Source organism: Protopterus annectens, chromosome 4.part1, assembly GCF_019279795.1.
Source record: "Protopterus annectens isolate FY-2018-M chromosome 4.part1, PAN1.0, whole genome shotgun sequence".
NCBI lineage: Eukaryota > Metazoa > Chordata > Ceratodontiformes > Protopteridae > Protopterus > Protopterus annectens.
The window spans coordinates 619,056,609-619,074,326 of NC_056734.1; the positions used below are offsets into that span (position 1 = coordinate 619,056,609).

Genomic DNA, 17,718 nt, shown 5'->3' on the forward strand with positions numbered 1-17,718 from the left:
AGCAGGCCAAAATATAACTTTCAAAATGGCGCCGCTCAAGGAGACCCACTAATATAGACTAGTCAATGTGCATGGGGAGGAGGGAGATACAAAATGGGGGAAGGTATAACCAGAAAGAGCAGGTAGAGATCTGGCCCACCCCCTCACAGAACACTGCAAAAAAAAGCAATCGGCATAAGAAGTGGAAGCTGGAGCTGTAATGTAAGTGTAAGCAAGGAAGAGGTAGAAGCAAGAAATTGGGAGTGTAAGCAGTTAGTTGCAGAAACACCACTTTATGGCCTTGGTGTGCAACTAATACAAAGGACGGTAACTCTATCTGGAGGACAAAATACACCAAGTAAATGGTACTTGCCTTACTTTACAAGTATTCAGTGTGGAGGCAGATCTGTTTGAGACAAGATACAGCAAGTATATTAAGTTATGCCACCCAGTGGCAATAGACAAAGATATAGTTGCCTGGGGGGGGGGGGGGGAGCCCATGCAGGTGTGCACGCCAGCCAAAACAGTGTTTCAAAAATAACTAGTAAAAGTAACACGTGCTGTAAAAGGAAATGTAAATAACCAGTCACAATGTTTAAAGCGTAACTGTTAAGGATAGCATCTGCTAGTAACAAGAACTGTAAATATCCAGTCACCTATGCAGACCTGTCTGGTAGGAATCCTTATTAAAAAGTGTTATTCTTGGCTTGCAATAACTGTAGAGAGAAACCGGACCATAGCAGCTGTGTGTGTGGGGTTAGCTGTGTTTGTAGAAGGTGGAGGTGTGCCTTTGTAAGTGTGGTGCGAATGTTATGCATTATGAAATGGAGAGATTTAAGAGTAAAATTGTGCTCAGTGAAGTCCCTAGCAATTTCATCACTGCTTGATTCAGACATATACATTCCCCTGTGTTTGTCAGTACTATGTTTGAGTGCATTGTTTTGGAGTGTGGTATCATTGCTACAGCTGCTGATACTCTTTCAGTACAAATATCTGCTTTGGAAGTTTTCTCCAGGAGTCCGTTGCTGAGAGGATGAGAAACACGCTAAAAGTATACAACTAAGACAAACTACATAAAGCAATAGTAAGAAAAAGTACTAGGTCACATCAGAGGCTTGGGAGGGCATTGTTAAGAAACTGAGAACTGTTGTAAAATTTATCATTAAATACCATAAGTTCAGGTTATACTATAAGAGAATAACTATGTAAAGATAACCATGTCAGCAGCCAAAATACATTACATGTTAAATATTTTACTGTGCACATTTTAAAAAATGGGTAGACTGGCCTAAACTCTGGACTGATGCGTTGCTTTTTTTTTTTTTATTATTGGGAAATGCTATTCAGAAGTGAAGAGACATACAAGGGAACAGATTTAGTGGCACAGCAGGCTTTTTATGTCTTTTGTCATGTAAAGCTGACTAAATAGTTGAATCTAGCAAAGCTGGAAATGTGACTGTAGCCCACTGAAGGAGGGGAGGTGGGAAGAGTAACCTGGGCAGGAACTGAAACTTGCAAAACTGCTCCTTGGAAAAAGTCTTTTTTATCTCCGTAATTATTTGATACTTTTGCAAGTTTCTTTCAGAGAATGTGTAGTACATCAGTAGGAACAACATTTGCAAAACTCGGCACATACCAGTCAATGACACATGAGCTGCAGACTCTCAAACTTGGCAGTTTTTTTCAGGTGTTCCATTCTGGAAGTCTAGTCTGACAACAAATGGTAGGGCTATTTGTTCCCACAGTCTGTGCATTATGGAACAGATGTAGCTTTCCAAAGGAATCGTGATGTCTGCCCCCATGAGGGCAGACAAGAGTAAAAAAAAAATGAAATTAGGAATGAGTACTTATTTTGCTGAAGGGAGCTTTGGGAGGTGTAGTAAATCATGGCAAGATAAAAACAATGTGTTCTTCATCATTTACCTGTAGTGGTCCTTTAAGAACCAAATTCTGTCTCCATTTTAGCATGGATTCGGACCAGGACATAGCACAACTGCCTTAATATCCTTCATAGACACAGTCAATAACTCTCAAAAATTCCTGGAAGCTTAAGCATTCAGAAGTAAATCAGTAGTCTAGGCCAGCACAAAGGTGCTTGTAGTTGTTTGCTAAGAAGACTGTGGTATGACTTCTGTCTGAATAGCCATACAAATTGACTACTTTTTACAACTGAAGTAGTTTGCTGGGTATATCAGAAACCAGGGTGCTGGCTTGTTGACTAAAATGCACTGATATTTGGAATTGGAGTAACAGGTACACTTCAGCCATTTCTTTTGGCAAGCATTGGTTTTAGATCCCTGCTATTTTCTAGTGTGATGAGACTGAGACTCAAGATCGGGGTAAATGTTCTTGCATTCATATCCCCTTAGATAAACAGTAGGATCATAAAGACTGATCAGCTTGTCTTGATTCATTCTAAAGTACTGGTAGCTTGAGTTTGGAAGTGGAGATTTGGTTAGAGTTGGAGAAAGGGAGTTTGGTGACAGCCATCCTACCAGGGGAGAGGTCAGTGGTTAGTTTGCAGATGGGGACATCCATAACTGAATAAAGAGAAACACTTTACGGCTGAACCTCAGGGTGTTTTTAAATGCATGTTTTCTAAAAGGGGATTTAATGTATTCTGCCATTATTGATTAAATCTGTTCTGTTTTTCCTTATTGTGCTGTCCAGTGTATGGGTTTTGCTCATTTTACTATCTGAACAGTTTGAATCAAATTGAAATGGACACTGCTCAGTTTTTTGGTTATTAATGTGGCACTGCACTGCGTGCTGTTTTGTGACCACACCATAGGCAACATAATGTGTATGGGGTATGAAGGAAGCAGTTCACATACTATTTTATTGAATCTGAGAGAACTAAACAGTGGAATAATAATGTCTTGCACAGCAACTATTAATTTTTAGCTATTTAGTAGGGGAGAAAATTAGGAAAGGTATTCAGGAATGATGTCTCAATGGTATAGGGTCTCCTTAACGAGACTGATACGCTATTAGGTTTATATAAATACTTATCCGTTCATGACTTAATTTTGCTTTCCCTTGCTTTGCAGGTGAAAAGATTTTCTGAGCTTTTCTTCCTCACTTTGTTTGCATTTCCTAAGCATGGCAGAGGGATTTGCACAACTCTGCCATAGAAGTTGATGCTGTGCTTATAAAAGACCACAGAGTTTTAGTCAAATTAGCTTTTACTTTATTCTTAAGTATGAAACCTAATGGCACACACTGGTGGTGGAATGTAGTACACCAATTTAAAAAAAAAAAAAAGTGTGTGTTCATTTATGGAAGTCTAATTTAAAATGAGAACGTTTTAAAATAAGTAAATTGATGCAGGTATTAATGAAATATTTAATTGCAGTTAGCTCTAAGATGTCATCAAAGTATTTGGTCATATGCCTGTCTCCCAGTGTTTGGGTTTATTTTTTAAGTTTTTCTTGACTAAATAGTACTGTCACAACACTGACTAAACAGATTTTCTTTGTTTTACTGTTGAAGCTCACATCAGCCAAATTGGGATTACCATGCAGAAATACAAGCTTTTGGTCATCGGCTGAATGAATCCTTTTCAGTGAATCTTCTGAAAACTGCATTTGTCAACCCTTGCTACATTAAGCATGAGGAACTGAAGCGTCAGGAGCTTGGAGTAGATAAAGTTGCTATTGCCCTTAATCTAGAGGATAACAATAAACTGTCTGAAGAAGGAGCATTATTTTCACGTAGCTATCTTACTGATTGTTTCACACGTACGTATCCAGAGATGCCTTCTGAAGGTGTTGCTGCAATTGTGGGCCACATCACAAATCAAGAAGTTATGAGTCATGTCGCCAAAAACTTGGGTGTAGAGGACTTAGCCCTAACTGCAGAATTCCCAGTCCCTCAAGACGTACTGCAGCAAACACTGTTTGCTGTGATCGGAGTGTTGCTTCAGAGCAGTGGACCTGAAAGAACCGAATTGTTTATTCGGGTAAGAACAGTACTGCCACTCATGGTTCATGTTTAGTCTACTTTGCAGTTGTATATCATAAACTGTAGTCTGTCATCATTCTGAACCAGTTTTAACATTTTCATGTACTCTAAGTAGTTGCACTATATTTGTTTGGAAGTGACCTTAGCAGTTGCTTTCCAAGCAGTTGACCCATCTGCTATAGAACTGGATAGAAACTAATTAAAGGAAACTGCTTCATTAGAAGAGGTGCATTTCTGTGGGGATACTTCCTTGATGTAATTTGGAAGTACAAGGGAGTGATAGTGTCTTGTTCAGGGCAGGTGATTAGACAGAGCATGCTCCTGTATTGTTGACACTGCATTCTAGATGTATGGAGGGCAATATTAGGTGGGGTATTAAAAAATCTCGATCCCATCCTTTCATTGTTCACATTACTGCGCTGTAGTGTTTGTGTGGTATCCTCCTTCCCTTGTCATCATAATTTGGAAATTATGAAGGGCTCTGAGAAGTGGCTGTTGGGCTTAACTTTGGGAGAAGGTGGTAGGAGAGATTGAAACAGTGTGTTAAGATACTAATTATTTGTTTTCATGCCATAGCATGCTAGTGATATGCATTAGTCTATTTGGTACAGTGTTTTAACTTTTTGTTCTTAAATAATAATGCATTAAGATCTCCAGAAGTTGAGATACACTTGTGTTTGTCACTCGGCTGTGGCAGTAGGTTAGACTTAACTGCAGGTAGCCCACCATAATGTCCCTTCACAAAAATCTATGGCATTTGCTGGGGCACACATGCATCCTGACAGCTACTTGTTTAACGGTTAGGTTTTTAGCTGTCAGAGAGCTGTAAATGATCTGCTCTTCATTGTTCTGTGTTAGTCGTTTGAAGCATTGTTCTGTGTTAGTCATTTGAAGCTTTGGTTAAGTAGAATATTTGTTGCTCTTTTTAATCTGTAGTTACAAGTAAACCTATGTAAAGGACTTGCACTTATTTGGGTAGCTTGTTTGTTACTGTAAATGTTGTGAACATCTTTAGATCTGACATGCGCCTGTTTATTCACTTCATTAACCTTTAGGGTGAATGCTGCAGGCTGCAGTCATTACGGCATGGGAAACTTGTCTGTTAAAACTTCTGTCCTCCACACTCCTTGCTGCTTCGGATCTGTCCTACTGCTTGATGGACTTGCAAAGAGAAATGTCACATTTCACAGTTTTTGAAAGTGTCTCGTCCTACTTCCCTGGAGTTTGTTGGATTTTTGGTGACTTTTTACCCTTCTACAGCTTCTCATGTCAGTCCTTTCATTTTTTTTTTCTTTTTGGTTTTCCACTGTGTTAGAGTTTGCAGCATCCACCCCATTAGGCTTAGTCATTTTTTCAAAGCACCTTGATCTCTTTCTGCTCCTTTTTTTCACGTATTGCTGCTTCTGTGATTTTTAGTAGTTTGTCTGTGTTCTGCATGCTTTTTCTTTCTTCAGTTTTGAATACTTTGTGGTCAACTTAATACAGTTGTCAGATTATTGTGAGGTTTGGGCTAATGTGCCACCCTGTGGTTGGTAAGTATAAGTTTGAAATGAGCATTTTTTTTTTTTTTTTTTGAAAGTGTGATTCATGAAGGCATAAAATTCCACCCCAAGACTGGCATGTTCTGTGGGTTTGAATGCTTTGATGCAGGTTGTTTAGGGTGCTGACTGTAAGATTTGTAAAGTTTTGGTAAGCAAAGTCTCATTGACCATCTTAAGTTGATTCTTAAAGGTCTGCTGCGTCTAACTGGGTACCCTCCCCTTCCTAAGCATATAAGGACTTGGATATTGAATCTTCCAACTCGATGTTTAAAGAAGAGATTCACTAAGGGAAATAGATTCTAGCTCGTAGGTCCTCTAGGGTACCCTTTCTCAAAGTGCGGTCTGTGGCCCACTGGTGGGCCTCGAGAGTTAATAAATGTCTGTACTCTTCACTGTCCCCCCCCCCCCTCCTTAATAAAGGACTTTTTCTGGTGTCTAGATGTGTTGCACCCATGAGTTCTTCTTTTCTTGAAGCTGATTGGTTAATCTCATCTTGCAGCTGCAAGCTAAGATAACCAATCACCACAGATTCAGCAGCATGCCAGAAACCACAGGAGAAACCCTAAATATACCAATTCTGTCTATCTGTGCTGTGCCACGCATGGGAAGTCTGTTATTTGAAACCAGAGAATCCTTTGAACTTCACAGAGGCTGCATGCTTGTTAGGTATGTGTCGCTTGGGCAAACGTTTCATTTTGGTGCTTGTGCATACCTCAACTTTTTACTGAAGGGGTTCCTTGGGCAAATGTTTTCATTTTGGTGCTTCTGCATACTGTACCCAGACGTTTTACTGGAGGGGTCTTTTGGAAAATGCTTCATTTTGGTACTTGTATATACCTGGACATCGTAATGAAGATGTTGCGTGGGTAAATAATTAATTTGTGTATCAGGGAAGTACTTGTGCATACATGGTCAGACTGCTGAAGTGACTGCTGGGCAAAATAATTTGTTGTGTCATTTTAGTGCTTGTGCATAAACAATACAAAATAATGAAGGGGGTTACTGGGGAATATAATTCATTAAATTAATGTGTCAGGATTCAGATTTAACGTATGTCAATACTTTAAATCGTGTGATTTATGGAAGGATAGAAGGGGCTAATGGGCCACTGAGTTATGTGCTTTGTCCAAGTGGGCTGCGATCAGAAAACTTTGAGAAAAACTGAATCTACACCTATTCCACCTAGGACATCTTTCGTGATTTTGAAAAAGACTTTTGTAGAATTGAATAGGCATGCCTATTAGTGATTTGGGGAAAAAAGAGGATTGTCAGAAACATGGATAAGTATAATCGGGATAATTTACAAAGGAGCAACAACTAGGGTAAAAATTGGAGCTAGACTCGCAGAGTTGCTAACAATCAGGAGAGGGTCCAGACAGCCCCCCCCCATTCCTTATTGTAGTTTATATTGAGCCATTTGCCGAACAGATCACAAAAAAGAGATGAGTGTAAGGGAAAGGAGAAAAATTTACATTACATGCTGATGATGTAATGATATCCATGATATGCCCAGACAAAGACATGAGAGTACTGTGGGATATCCTGGAAAGATAGTATCTGATTATATAAAGTTAATCAAGCAAAGACCCGGGCAGTTGTGGGAAATGACCAGAAGAAGGGATGAAGTGCAATGTGGCATGAAGAAATTAAATACTTTGATATCTGGCAGAGAGGGAATGCAGAGGAAACGATGCAATGCTCTTACCCAAAGACATATGGGAAGGGTTGATGGAAAATAATAAAATTGGATATAGACCAACAAATAGAAGTCCTGAAGTTGTTTTTACTGCCTCAGTTTATATACCTGGGGCATAAATTTGGATTATTTCTGAAGCTAGAATTAAAAAAAAAAAGCCCTCCATAGTGCCATTTTTAAAACCTGTGAATTGAAATATGCTAATCATAGTTTGGGATGTGCTAATGGAGATGTGCGGGGGATGTTGGACTTTAATGCCGACACACTGAGACTATTGAATGGAAGATGATGATTATAGGCTGATATTTAGGAGATAATGAATGGAGAAGAAGGAAAGATGGAATAGAAACTTTATGGGTTGAGTGGTTGACCTAATGATCAAGGTGTTTGTCTTACAGACACAAAGTGCAGGGTTTGATTCTCACATGGGGAAATTTTGGCTAGACTTAAAGTGGCCCACAAGGTCATTTAGCTGAGTACTAATTTATTAACCTAGCTAGGCTTGTAAGCGCTCTAGGGCCGCTAGCCTAGTAACCTCCTATGGAAAGTTTGGAAATTGCAGCCCAAGTGGACATAAGAGACACAAAAAATATATTCAGCACAGAATTTGCAAAAAAAAAAAAAAAAAAACAGAATGGGTGGTATGTAATGAGAGACAATAACACCAACAAGAAGAACTAAAAAAGAAGAGGAAGGTGAGAGAGCCTCCTGGAGATGGAGCAGAAGACAGGGCATGGCGAAGTATTGGTCCCCAGTACTGATAGGAAGAAGAGTGAAGTGGTGGGTTGAGCTGAAGGAAGAATACCAATTTGAGGTTTGTTTGGAAATGGAATATCAAGGAATGGCAGCAAGATGGAAGAAAAAGGGAAAAGCAGATAAAAGATGGACTGAAAGAACCAGAAATGGGAGAAATAAACCAACAAAGGTTAGAAAAGAAGTAAACAGTGGGACTGCTGAGGATCGGGGAAACGGTGAAAGAAGTGAGAGGAGGCTGGTGGGGGGAATGAAGTAAACATGAGTAGGAGACAATAGGAGCCAATTGAACAAATGCAGAATATGGGCAAATATTTGTTCTAAACTGAGATGTGTATCTGGGGCCTACACATTTAGAATATTCCCTGGGAAGTGCTTGCATTAATATTTTTGCACACCAGTGAAAATGTGTAGAATGTTTCTAGTCAGGTTAGGGTATTGGAAATGTTAAGAGGACAGAGGATCTTGTTAAATCAAGTGCAGACTAAGGAAAGGAAAGGTGAGCAAAGTGACAGAATGGCTGTTGTGGGGAAAGAATGCAGAACCCCCAAGTAGAGGAGGAAATGATAGTGGAAGACTGAAGATGGGCGGAGAACGTCTTAGGAGGCAGTCAGAGTAACACCAGATCCATGAATGAGCCTAGAGTAACTGGCAAAATATCTAGAAGGCTGGGAGATGAGGACTGGATGGCAGGAGAAACACAAAATGGAGTTATACTGTGTTTTTTTCTGTTACAGTGTTGGAAAGGAAGTGTTACATATTATGCAACATGATCTCTTCAAGGTTCTGTTGTATGTAAACACTGTTCTGATAAAGTTACAATATTTAGAACTGAAGAATATTTAGTAAAGCGTGATAATTTAAACTGAGAATGACAAAAGATATTGGAAAGCATCTGACAGAAATATGTGATGATGAAGTTATTTGGTTACGGAATGAATTGTTGGAGTGCTGAGGATAAATGTTAAGGCAGATAAATAGGTTTAAGTGGTTTGTATTAAAGGAAAGCTAGAACTGTTTAAAGGACACCACAGACCACCAGTGGATGATTAACACAGCATGCATGAGAATTGCTTTGCCTGTATTCAAGATATGAGCTAAAATACCATATTTAAAAAAAGATGAAGGCCTTGTTGCAGGTGCAAGTTGAAATGGATCTGTTTCGAGATTAAAGAGGAACTCTGTTACCTTGCCTTGTTTTTGAGCTGCTGCCTTGATCTTTTTTTCTCCAGTGAGGTTGATGAGGCCAGTGAGGACCCTTCAGGTGCTAGAGTCAGCCTAGGCAAATGTCGGTGTCCAGTGTGGTTATCCGTTTTGGGTCTGCAGTCTGTTGCATTGATTTTTGCACTAAGTATACCATCAATAAATAGTTTCAGTACAGAGTCTCTTGTTGCTAGACTTTGTTTAGGGTGGAAAAAATCTGGGTCGGGGGTCGAGATCTGCTTTTGTGCTAAACTTTTGATGCCCTTCTGATCTTAGACTTTATTGACTTTTAAGCCCTACGTGTTGAGTTTGGAGTCCATATTTGTGTTGAGGGCTTTCTTAGCTCCATGGTCCATCAGTGGCATCCCCACTTGGCTCTCATGATCAACACATTATTGTTGGTACCAATTTTGACTTGTTGGTGTCAATGTCCTTGGTTCTGAGGGGATTATTGATGTTGATTCTGGAACCAGTGTTTCAGATTTGTGGGCATGAGCCCTTCTGGGAGCTTGCTACAGTGCCTGAAATGTAGCTTAGTCTACACATGCAGACCTTTTAGATATCCTGCTTTAGAGCTAGGTTGTTGGATAGCTGACGGTGAAATTCTCCCAGGTGGACTGGCTATTCCTGTGTCTCTGCATGGCCCTCTTCCTGTTGAGTAAGGGGTGAAATATACTTGCGAGAGTGAGCACAAGCTCTCCCTGCCAATCACATCTGACTGGTATGCAGGGGGTCCCCTAACTTTGCTCACAGATCTCCATGTTTTTGGTAACATTTTAGCTATCAAGACAATCCCCATCACTGGAAAGAATCCTGCAGGAAGCATTCCATTCTACACCCTCGGTCTTTTGGCTGTTTCCCTTGACAACAAGATGCGTCCTTCTTGTTATCAGGGAAATGTGGTAGGAACTGGATATTGTTTTTCCCATCCCTAGCCTAGGAGTTGGAAACAAAATTTGCTAGTTGCTTTAAGGATTAGAATTGTTTGATACATGCCCCTTGACTGACTTCAGTGCATTTAAAGAAGACTTTCACATTATAGATCCTAGCATCTCATCTGCCAAACAAGGCATCCAGGGCATTGGACCTCTTTGGAAAGTGGGTGGTTGTACCCCGTACGTTCACCATCAGTGCACTTAACTACATCTCACGTGCTTTATGTCCATTGTAAGATTGCTTCTTTTCTTTTGTGAGATGAGTAATGAAATGAACTGTGTTCTGAAAAGGCTGTCTGAAGATTGAGTCTAAATGCTATATTGCTTCTTAAGCGACATCAGTGATTTCCCTTATTTCTAATTTCTCTGTGTACCTGGTGCACTGATGCAGTAAGGGGTGCAGCTGCCAGAGTTGCTCTATACTATCATGTCTAATTACACCTTACTGCTTACACTGAAAATTTCATGGTGCCGTTTGCCAGTGGCAGTGACCTTTTTGGTCCTAAGGTGAAAGAAAATAGGAGAATAGTGAGCATTAAGATAAAACCATCATGGCAATTAGTATTCATTTTCATATTTCCCAGTATCTCTTTGCACAAAGAAGAAAAGCCCACATCAGTAGTGGTATAAGTAAAATCAGCAGCAGCTAAAAAGTCGGCAGTGTGGGAGAAACCAGATTGGAAAAGGCAGGTATGAAAATGCTTGCCAACTGAGCCACCGAGGATACCATGGATTTTCTGAGACGCAGCTGCTGCAGCAGAATCCTTGACGACATAGCTGCTAGGGTTAACTGTTCATGGATTGTCATCACACACAACAGATTCACACTGCTGTATCCAGAGGTTACAGATTCTCTTCCTACACCTTTTCCAGGCTGCAGTCCACATCTTTACTCCACTTTCCACCCTTGGAGAAATGTTCAACAAGTACAGTGATGCAAACTTTCCCTACAAAAAAATGACCATCCAGGGCGTCCCACCAGTCCAGACATGATTCGGGCGGCGCAGTGGTGCAGCGGTTAACGTTGTCGCCTCACAGCAAGAGGTTAACCAGTTCGATTCTCGGCTGGGGTGCCTTCTGTGTGGAGTTTGCATGTTCTCCCTGTGTTCGCGTGGGTTTCCTCTGGGTATTCCGGTTTCATCCCACATTCCAAAGACATGCATCTGGAGCATTTCTCCCCGGGCCTCCACTGAAAACAGGCTCTGTGGAACCTAGTCGGACTTTCCCGGTCAACAAATGATAAATAAATAAATAAATTCAGGTACTACTCATAAGTTCTTATTCACCCCCCCCCCCCCCCAAACAAAATGTCACTCTGGTTCTCAACCTCCTAGGTCAATAGTATGCTTGTTCCAAAGCAAAATATCCTGGTGGTCTCCATACATTTGTTTTTTCTGTGATTTTTCAAGAGAAGACTAGATGCTTACTTTTACATAAAGACAACAGGGAGTCAGGGAGGTTCCAAAACTTCCAGGCTGGGGATGTTAACTTTCAGATTTGAGTACTATCATTTGGTTTCTACTCCCAAGATGTTTCAGTGAACCAGAGACTCTGAGGAATTTAGATGTTTCTCTGTCTATTAACTGGCTAATAGCTGCACCAGTCATGCAGGATTTTGAGTCCACAGGAGAGTCTTTGCTGCAGTTTTGTCAGTCCTTAGACATAAACACCAACAACTGCCACATCTCTGCAGCTGTTGTAGGTCCTCACATTTATTAGGTATGCATTGGACACCTTCCTTTGCAAGACCATCCTTTATCCAAATGAATTCCTTCTGTATAATGGACAAACATCAGAATTTTTCATTTGGACTTGTCTTTATAGCCATTTGTGTAAAAATCATTAAACCTAATGACAGCCATCATTTTTCTTATTCCACCTGCTAGATACCATATGAGGGTATTGGTCTGGACTCTGTCTCAAATTCGTCAGCGTACAGGTTTTCTCATGAACCAGGTAATAGTAGCCATAGCTTATAAGGATCATCTCCACTGGTTTGTTGTACATCTTTAGTCTTTCTCTGGGCAGTACTTTTTTGTCCCGCTCCCAGCAGTGGCTGTTACTACAGATATTTTGCCCTTGGGTTGAGGGTCAGAATTGTCTCTTTCTGGAGGTGAGGGCAGTCATCCTGACCCTGCAAAGATTTCAGAGGTTGTTCCCTCATCTTGCATTTGCTGTACACATGAAAATATGGCTGTGATGTTGTACATGGACAAGTAAAGAGGAACTGGATGTTCTATGTGTTTCACTGTTGCAGTCATTACATTTGTGTAATCCTGCTGGGAGGTTGCCCTCAGTCGGCCTGAATTCCAAAGTCCTGGGTCCTGCGTCGGCTGCTGTTGCCCTTTCCCTGACATCAGGTCGTCAGGGGTATAAAAGATGCGGCCGACACCATTTTCTTTAGTCTTTCTTGCCGCGTGGTGCCCGAAGCAGAAGCAGTTCGCAAGTGCCGGTTGGCCGACTCCTGAGATTTTTGTGTTCGAGTTTCAGATCCGAAGTTCTCAATAAAGCTAAGTACTCCATTGGGGAAACTTTTTTCTTGCTCCAGACCGATGTCAGAAAAGTAAATAATTGTGTCTAGCCATCCGACTACCGGAGTTCACAAAAAAACGCAAAGAAAAGGAGAGAGAGAGACAACCGAGGCCCAAAACCGACGACGAAGCTTCTCCTAAGCCAGTCGCCGGTTCTCAGTGAGGTGTTTTCGCAGCCCCTGATGCCTGCTACTTTAGAGTCGCAGGCCGTTACCGACTCCCTTGTGGAGTCGGCCATGCCGCTGGAAACTCAAGGTATTGGAGCCTCAGATACTATTCCTTCAGATGGGTCAGGAGCCGCTGAGCAGGCACCTTCTCAGGGTGTATTCGGACCTAAACATCTTTACATTAAACCGACTTCAGCTTCAAAGGCAAAGACTAAAGCAAAGAAACAAACTCAAGAGCCACGTGGTCAGGCCTCTATGCCCAAAAAACAGATGCTCATAATGGCTGAAGACTATTACCTTGATCAGGGGTTCCCATCCCCCTCCTGATAAGAGGTCTAGGCAAGAGACTGACTGAATCTTCAGATCAGGTTTCCATTTCTTCTGATTCCTCTTCTGATCAGGAATATTCTCTTCCCCTCTATGAGGATTCTGATGCTGAAGAATCTATACCTTCAGCTTCTCCTCCCAGAGGACTATTCATTTGGGGAAACCTTGCATACCATGAGGGAGCATTTCCACTGGGAGAGCCAAGATTTTTTCAGAATCTAAAAAATAGGCTCAGAGATTTCCTTCTACTACCCCAATACAGGCCACTAGCCATTCCACCTGTGTTAGACGTTGTAGATGATGTGTTTTCAGAGTCTAGTCTTACACCTGACTCCTTACCTCCAGCTCCAGTTAAGCCTGACAGATATTGCAGGGTTCCTGACTCTCATAAATTCCTTTTTAAAAACCCTGCTGCAGACCCAGAAACTATTTCACAGTGTCCCAAAGGAGTTAAGACTTCCGCTGCAAAAAACCCTACCCCCCTCTGACAGAGATTCTGGGGCACTGGATAGATGGGGAAACCAGGTTTACACATCTGCTACCTTGGCTGTAAGGGCCTTAAACTGTCAGTTTCATATGCTCAAATATCAGCAACATGTCATGGCATTGCTTAAACAGAAAATGTTAAACTCTGAATGTGCAGAAAACAAGGAAATGCAGGATTTATTGCATGCAGCTGAACAAGTTGGAAAGCATACTTTGCAATGTGGTGTTGATTCTTTGGAGGCCTCCTGCAGGGCCGCAGTTACGGGTTATGTAATTAGGAGGCATGCTTGGTTAAAGGAACAAAATCTGCCTGATCATGTCAAAGTTAAATTTTTAGATGCACCTTTAAAGCATGATACTTTGTTTGGTGTTAAGGCAGAAGAGGTGTTAAAGAAAATGGAGGACAAGGCTAAATCTATGCAAACTGTCAAAGATTTTTTTTTACAACTACAGCCACCTAGGTTTAGTAGAAACTGGCCAACAATTAATTGGTCCTTTCCTATGTCAGACAGACCTCAAAGGGGCAGACCCAGACGACCTAGAGGCAGATCCCAGGCGCAAGGTTCATACAGGTCAAAGCAATGGGGTGCTTCTACCTCCAAGGTTGGAGAAGACCAATCATAACCATACAGGAAACAGTCCCAATGATTTCCCCCTGCCTGCACCAAGCACTTATCTTTTGACAGCACCATTAGGGGGAAAATTAGCACTTTTTTTCTCAAAATTGGCACATCATAACCCAGGACAAGTGAGTTCTAAATATCGTGTCACAAGGCTACAAGTTCCACTTCCATACCCTGCCAAAGGCAAACGGCTGGCCAGATCTGCCAAAAAATCAATGGGCAGAGGCACAAAAACAAGTCTCATCCCTCATGGACATGAGGGCCATTCAACAAGTACCAGAGCAAGAGCAGAGACAAGGATTTTACTCAAGACTGTTCTTGGTACCCAGAAAGGACAAGGCCTGGAGGCCAATACTGGACGTATCTATTCTGAACTCATTCCTGGATATACCAAAATTCAAGATGTTGACTTTGCAGCAGCTTCTGCCCATGCTGGGCAAGAACGCTTGGCTTGTGACTTTAGACCTAAAAGAGGCATACTTGCATGTCCTAGTCAGACAAATATGCAGAAGATACCTCAGATTCAAGGCTGGCTCAATGCATTACCAATTCTCTGCACTGCCCTTTGGCTTATCTACTGCACCCAGGGTCTTTACAAAGTGCCTGACACCAGTAATTGCATTCTGCAGACAAAGAGGAATACAAGTATATCCTTACTTGGACAACTGTCTAATTCAAGCAGAGAACAAGGACATTTTCTACAACATCTGGCGTTTCTGAAAGTACTTCTAGCATGCCCAGGGTACACAGTCAGCGAAAAAAAATCAAAACTAGTGCCCTCTCAAGAGATAATATTCCTGGGTCCAAGCTTAAATACAACTGCCCAGATGGCTTATCTCACGCCAGACAAGCAAAGACAACTGACTGCCTGTTTCAAAATGTTGGAAACAAAGGCCCGGTTATCTGCAAGAAAATTTCTGCAGGCTTTGGGCTTCATGGCATCCTGCATCCTACTAATTCCATATGCAAGACTGCATATGAGGAAACTTCAGTGGTACCTAAAAAGTGTTTGGAATCAACATTGCCTCAGCCTGGAAACTATGATTACTCTCATTCCCTGTCTGCAACAAGAGTTTCGATGGTGGGCAAAGGCTTGTCATCAAAACAAGGGACAGCCATTCACATTACCCCCAGCCAGGCAGACACTAACAACAGATGCATTAGATTATGCCTGGAGGGCCCACATGGCAGGAAGATGCATTCAAGGCGCATGGACCTTAAACCAAATGCATCTACATTATCAATCAAAAAGAGATGCTAGCTGTTCAAAATGCTCTGACAGCCTTCAAGGACCTACTTCATCTGGGACAACTACTGATAAAGAGAGACAACACTACGGTCATGTGGTATATAAACAAGCAGGGGGCACACATTCTTACCCCATTTGCAGATCAGCCATGACTTTGTGGGACACAGCATTGACTTACCAAGTACATCTGCAGGCACAATTCCTGCCAGGAAGGAAAAATACTCTGGCAGACGAACTAAGCAGAAACTTCATGGATCCCCACGAGTGGCAGCTGGATCCACAAGTCTTCAGCACGGTAACAAGGAAATAAGGATGCCCGGACATATATCTATTCGCCTCCCCTCACAACTACCAACTAAAAAGATTCTGCACAAGGATTTATCACAGACAAGCATGGAAAGTGGACGCCCTATCAGTATATGCCTTTCCCCCACTGCCTCTCCTCCCCAAGGTAGTCCTAAAGGTCAGACAGGAGAAGCCAAAGATGATACTGATTGCCCCAGACTGGCCCTGCCAGTACTGGTATCTAGTACTAAGGAACTTGTCTCAATGCCCAGCTTGGGCCTTACCTTCCAATACCTCGTCTACTGTCCCAGCAAAACAATCAGATCTTGCACAGCCAACTCAGGACTTTAAACCTGGCAGCATGGCGGATAATGTAGTCATACAAAACACACCTCTCAGTAAAGCTGTGATGGATGTCATTTTGGCAGCCAGAAGGCCTAGTACTAGAAAATCTTATGCTGGAAAATGGAAGAGATTCTGTGCTTGGAACCAAGCAAAAGGAACTGATACAGCTGTGCCAAATATTCCTCAGATTTTGCAATATTTAACCGAGATGCTGGACAAAGGCCTATCTTTTTCATCTATTAAAATTCATGCTTCTGCCATTTCGGCTCATTACAATACAGAGCCACCAATCTTTTCTCATCCCTTATTAAAGCAGTACTCAGAGGAGCCAAAAATTTAAGGCCTCCAAGGAGATCACCAATGCCTGCATGGGACCTCAACTATGTCTTGGAAAAACTCACCCTGCCTCCTTTTGAGCCAGCCTGAATCCTGCTGATATAAAGTTTTTATCTTGGAAAACAGCTCTGCTCCTAGCAATAACTTCTGCAAGACGAGTTTCAGAGCTATAGGCACTCATGGCTGTGGAACGTTTTATCATTTTTTATCCAGACAGGGTCTCTGAGGACAAACCCAACATTTATGCCTAAGGTGATGTCCAGTGTGGCTCTTAACCATACTATTCATCTGCCAACTTTTTAACCAAATCCACAGAACAAGGGGGAGAGAATCCTGCATTCTTTGGACGTACACAGACAGCTTAGATTCTACTTGGACAGAACCATAGTTTTCAGAAAGACAGAGTAATTACTGGTGGCATATGCTGCAGGATCACAAGGAAAGGCTATCTCAAGGCAGACTATTTCAAAGTGGATAGGCCACTGCATTCGTTTCTGCTACTTACACCATGGCAAGCCAGTGCCCAAGGGCATTAGGCCACATTCAACCAGAGCTGCAGCCACTTCAGCAGCCTTTTTCAGGGGAGTACCAACCAAGGACATTTTAGAGGCTACTACTTGGAGTTCAGTGCACACCTTGACAAAGCACCTATCATGCCACTCTACTCTAAATCCAGGGCAGGCTTTGCCACTGCAGTTCTGCAGAGCCTCATAGCTGCTCCAAACGCTGTTTAGCTCCAGCCTCCCAACCATAGCTTTGGGACTCTACCCAAATGTAATGGCTGCAACAGTGACACACAAAGAATATAGTACAGTTGTGTACACTTACCATAAATGTAGATGTTAGAGTGTATTCACTGTTGCAGTCCAGGTTACCCACCCACCATCCCCCTTTCTTCTGATGGAACCTATGTGGTGTATTTGCTTGTAGAGGTAAAGTTCATATTGGTGCATGATTTATTTATTATATATATATATTTTTTTTGCCAAGGGTTTTGGAGCCTTTCACTGGCTTCTTTTTTCTTCAGGCAAGCTTTTCAGATCAGGGCTTTTGCAAGGATCCTTTGCCCCCTTGGATTTGGAATTTTATAGCAGACATTTTGATGTTGCATTAAGTACAACCCAAGGTTAAGCTAAAATGTTATGTCTTGAAGGAAACTATTTTGTGTAGTGGTATATCATTATGAAAACTGATGGAGCTTTAGGTGTTGCTTACTGTCTCTCTTACCTTGTTTCTTAGAAGGAGAAAGAGGTTTTGTACTTTTATCCTAAAGGTCGCCAGTGAATTAGTTTTAAACAA

At 41.7% G+C, this 17,718-nt stretch overlaps 1 protein-coding gene across 1 annotated transcript in view; it reads left to right on the top strand.

The window, feature by feature from the left end:
• The window catches only part of MRPL44 (mitochondrial ribosomal protein L44), a 174,034-nt gene that overhangs the window by 25,543 nt on the left and 130,773 nt on the right, over positions 1-17,718 (top strand). The window contains exon 2 of the mRNA XM_044070428.1: positions 3,472-3,940. Coding sequence (XP_043926363.1) covers positions 3,472-3,940 — 469 coding nt within the window. The remainder of the gene's footprint in view (positions 1-3,471; positions 3,941-17,718) is intronic.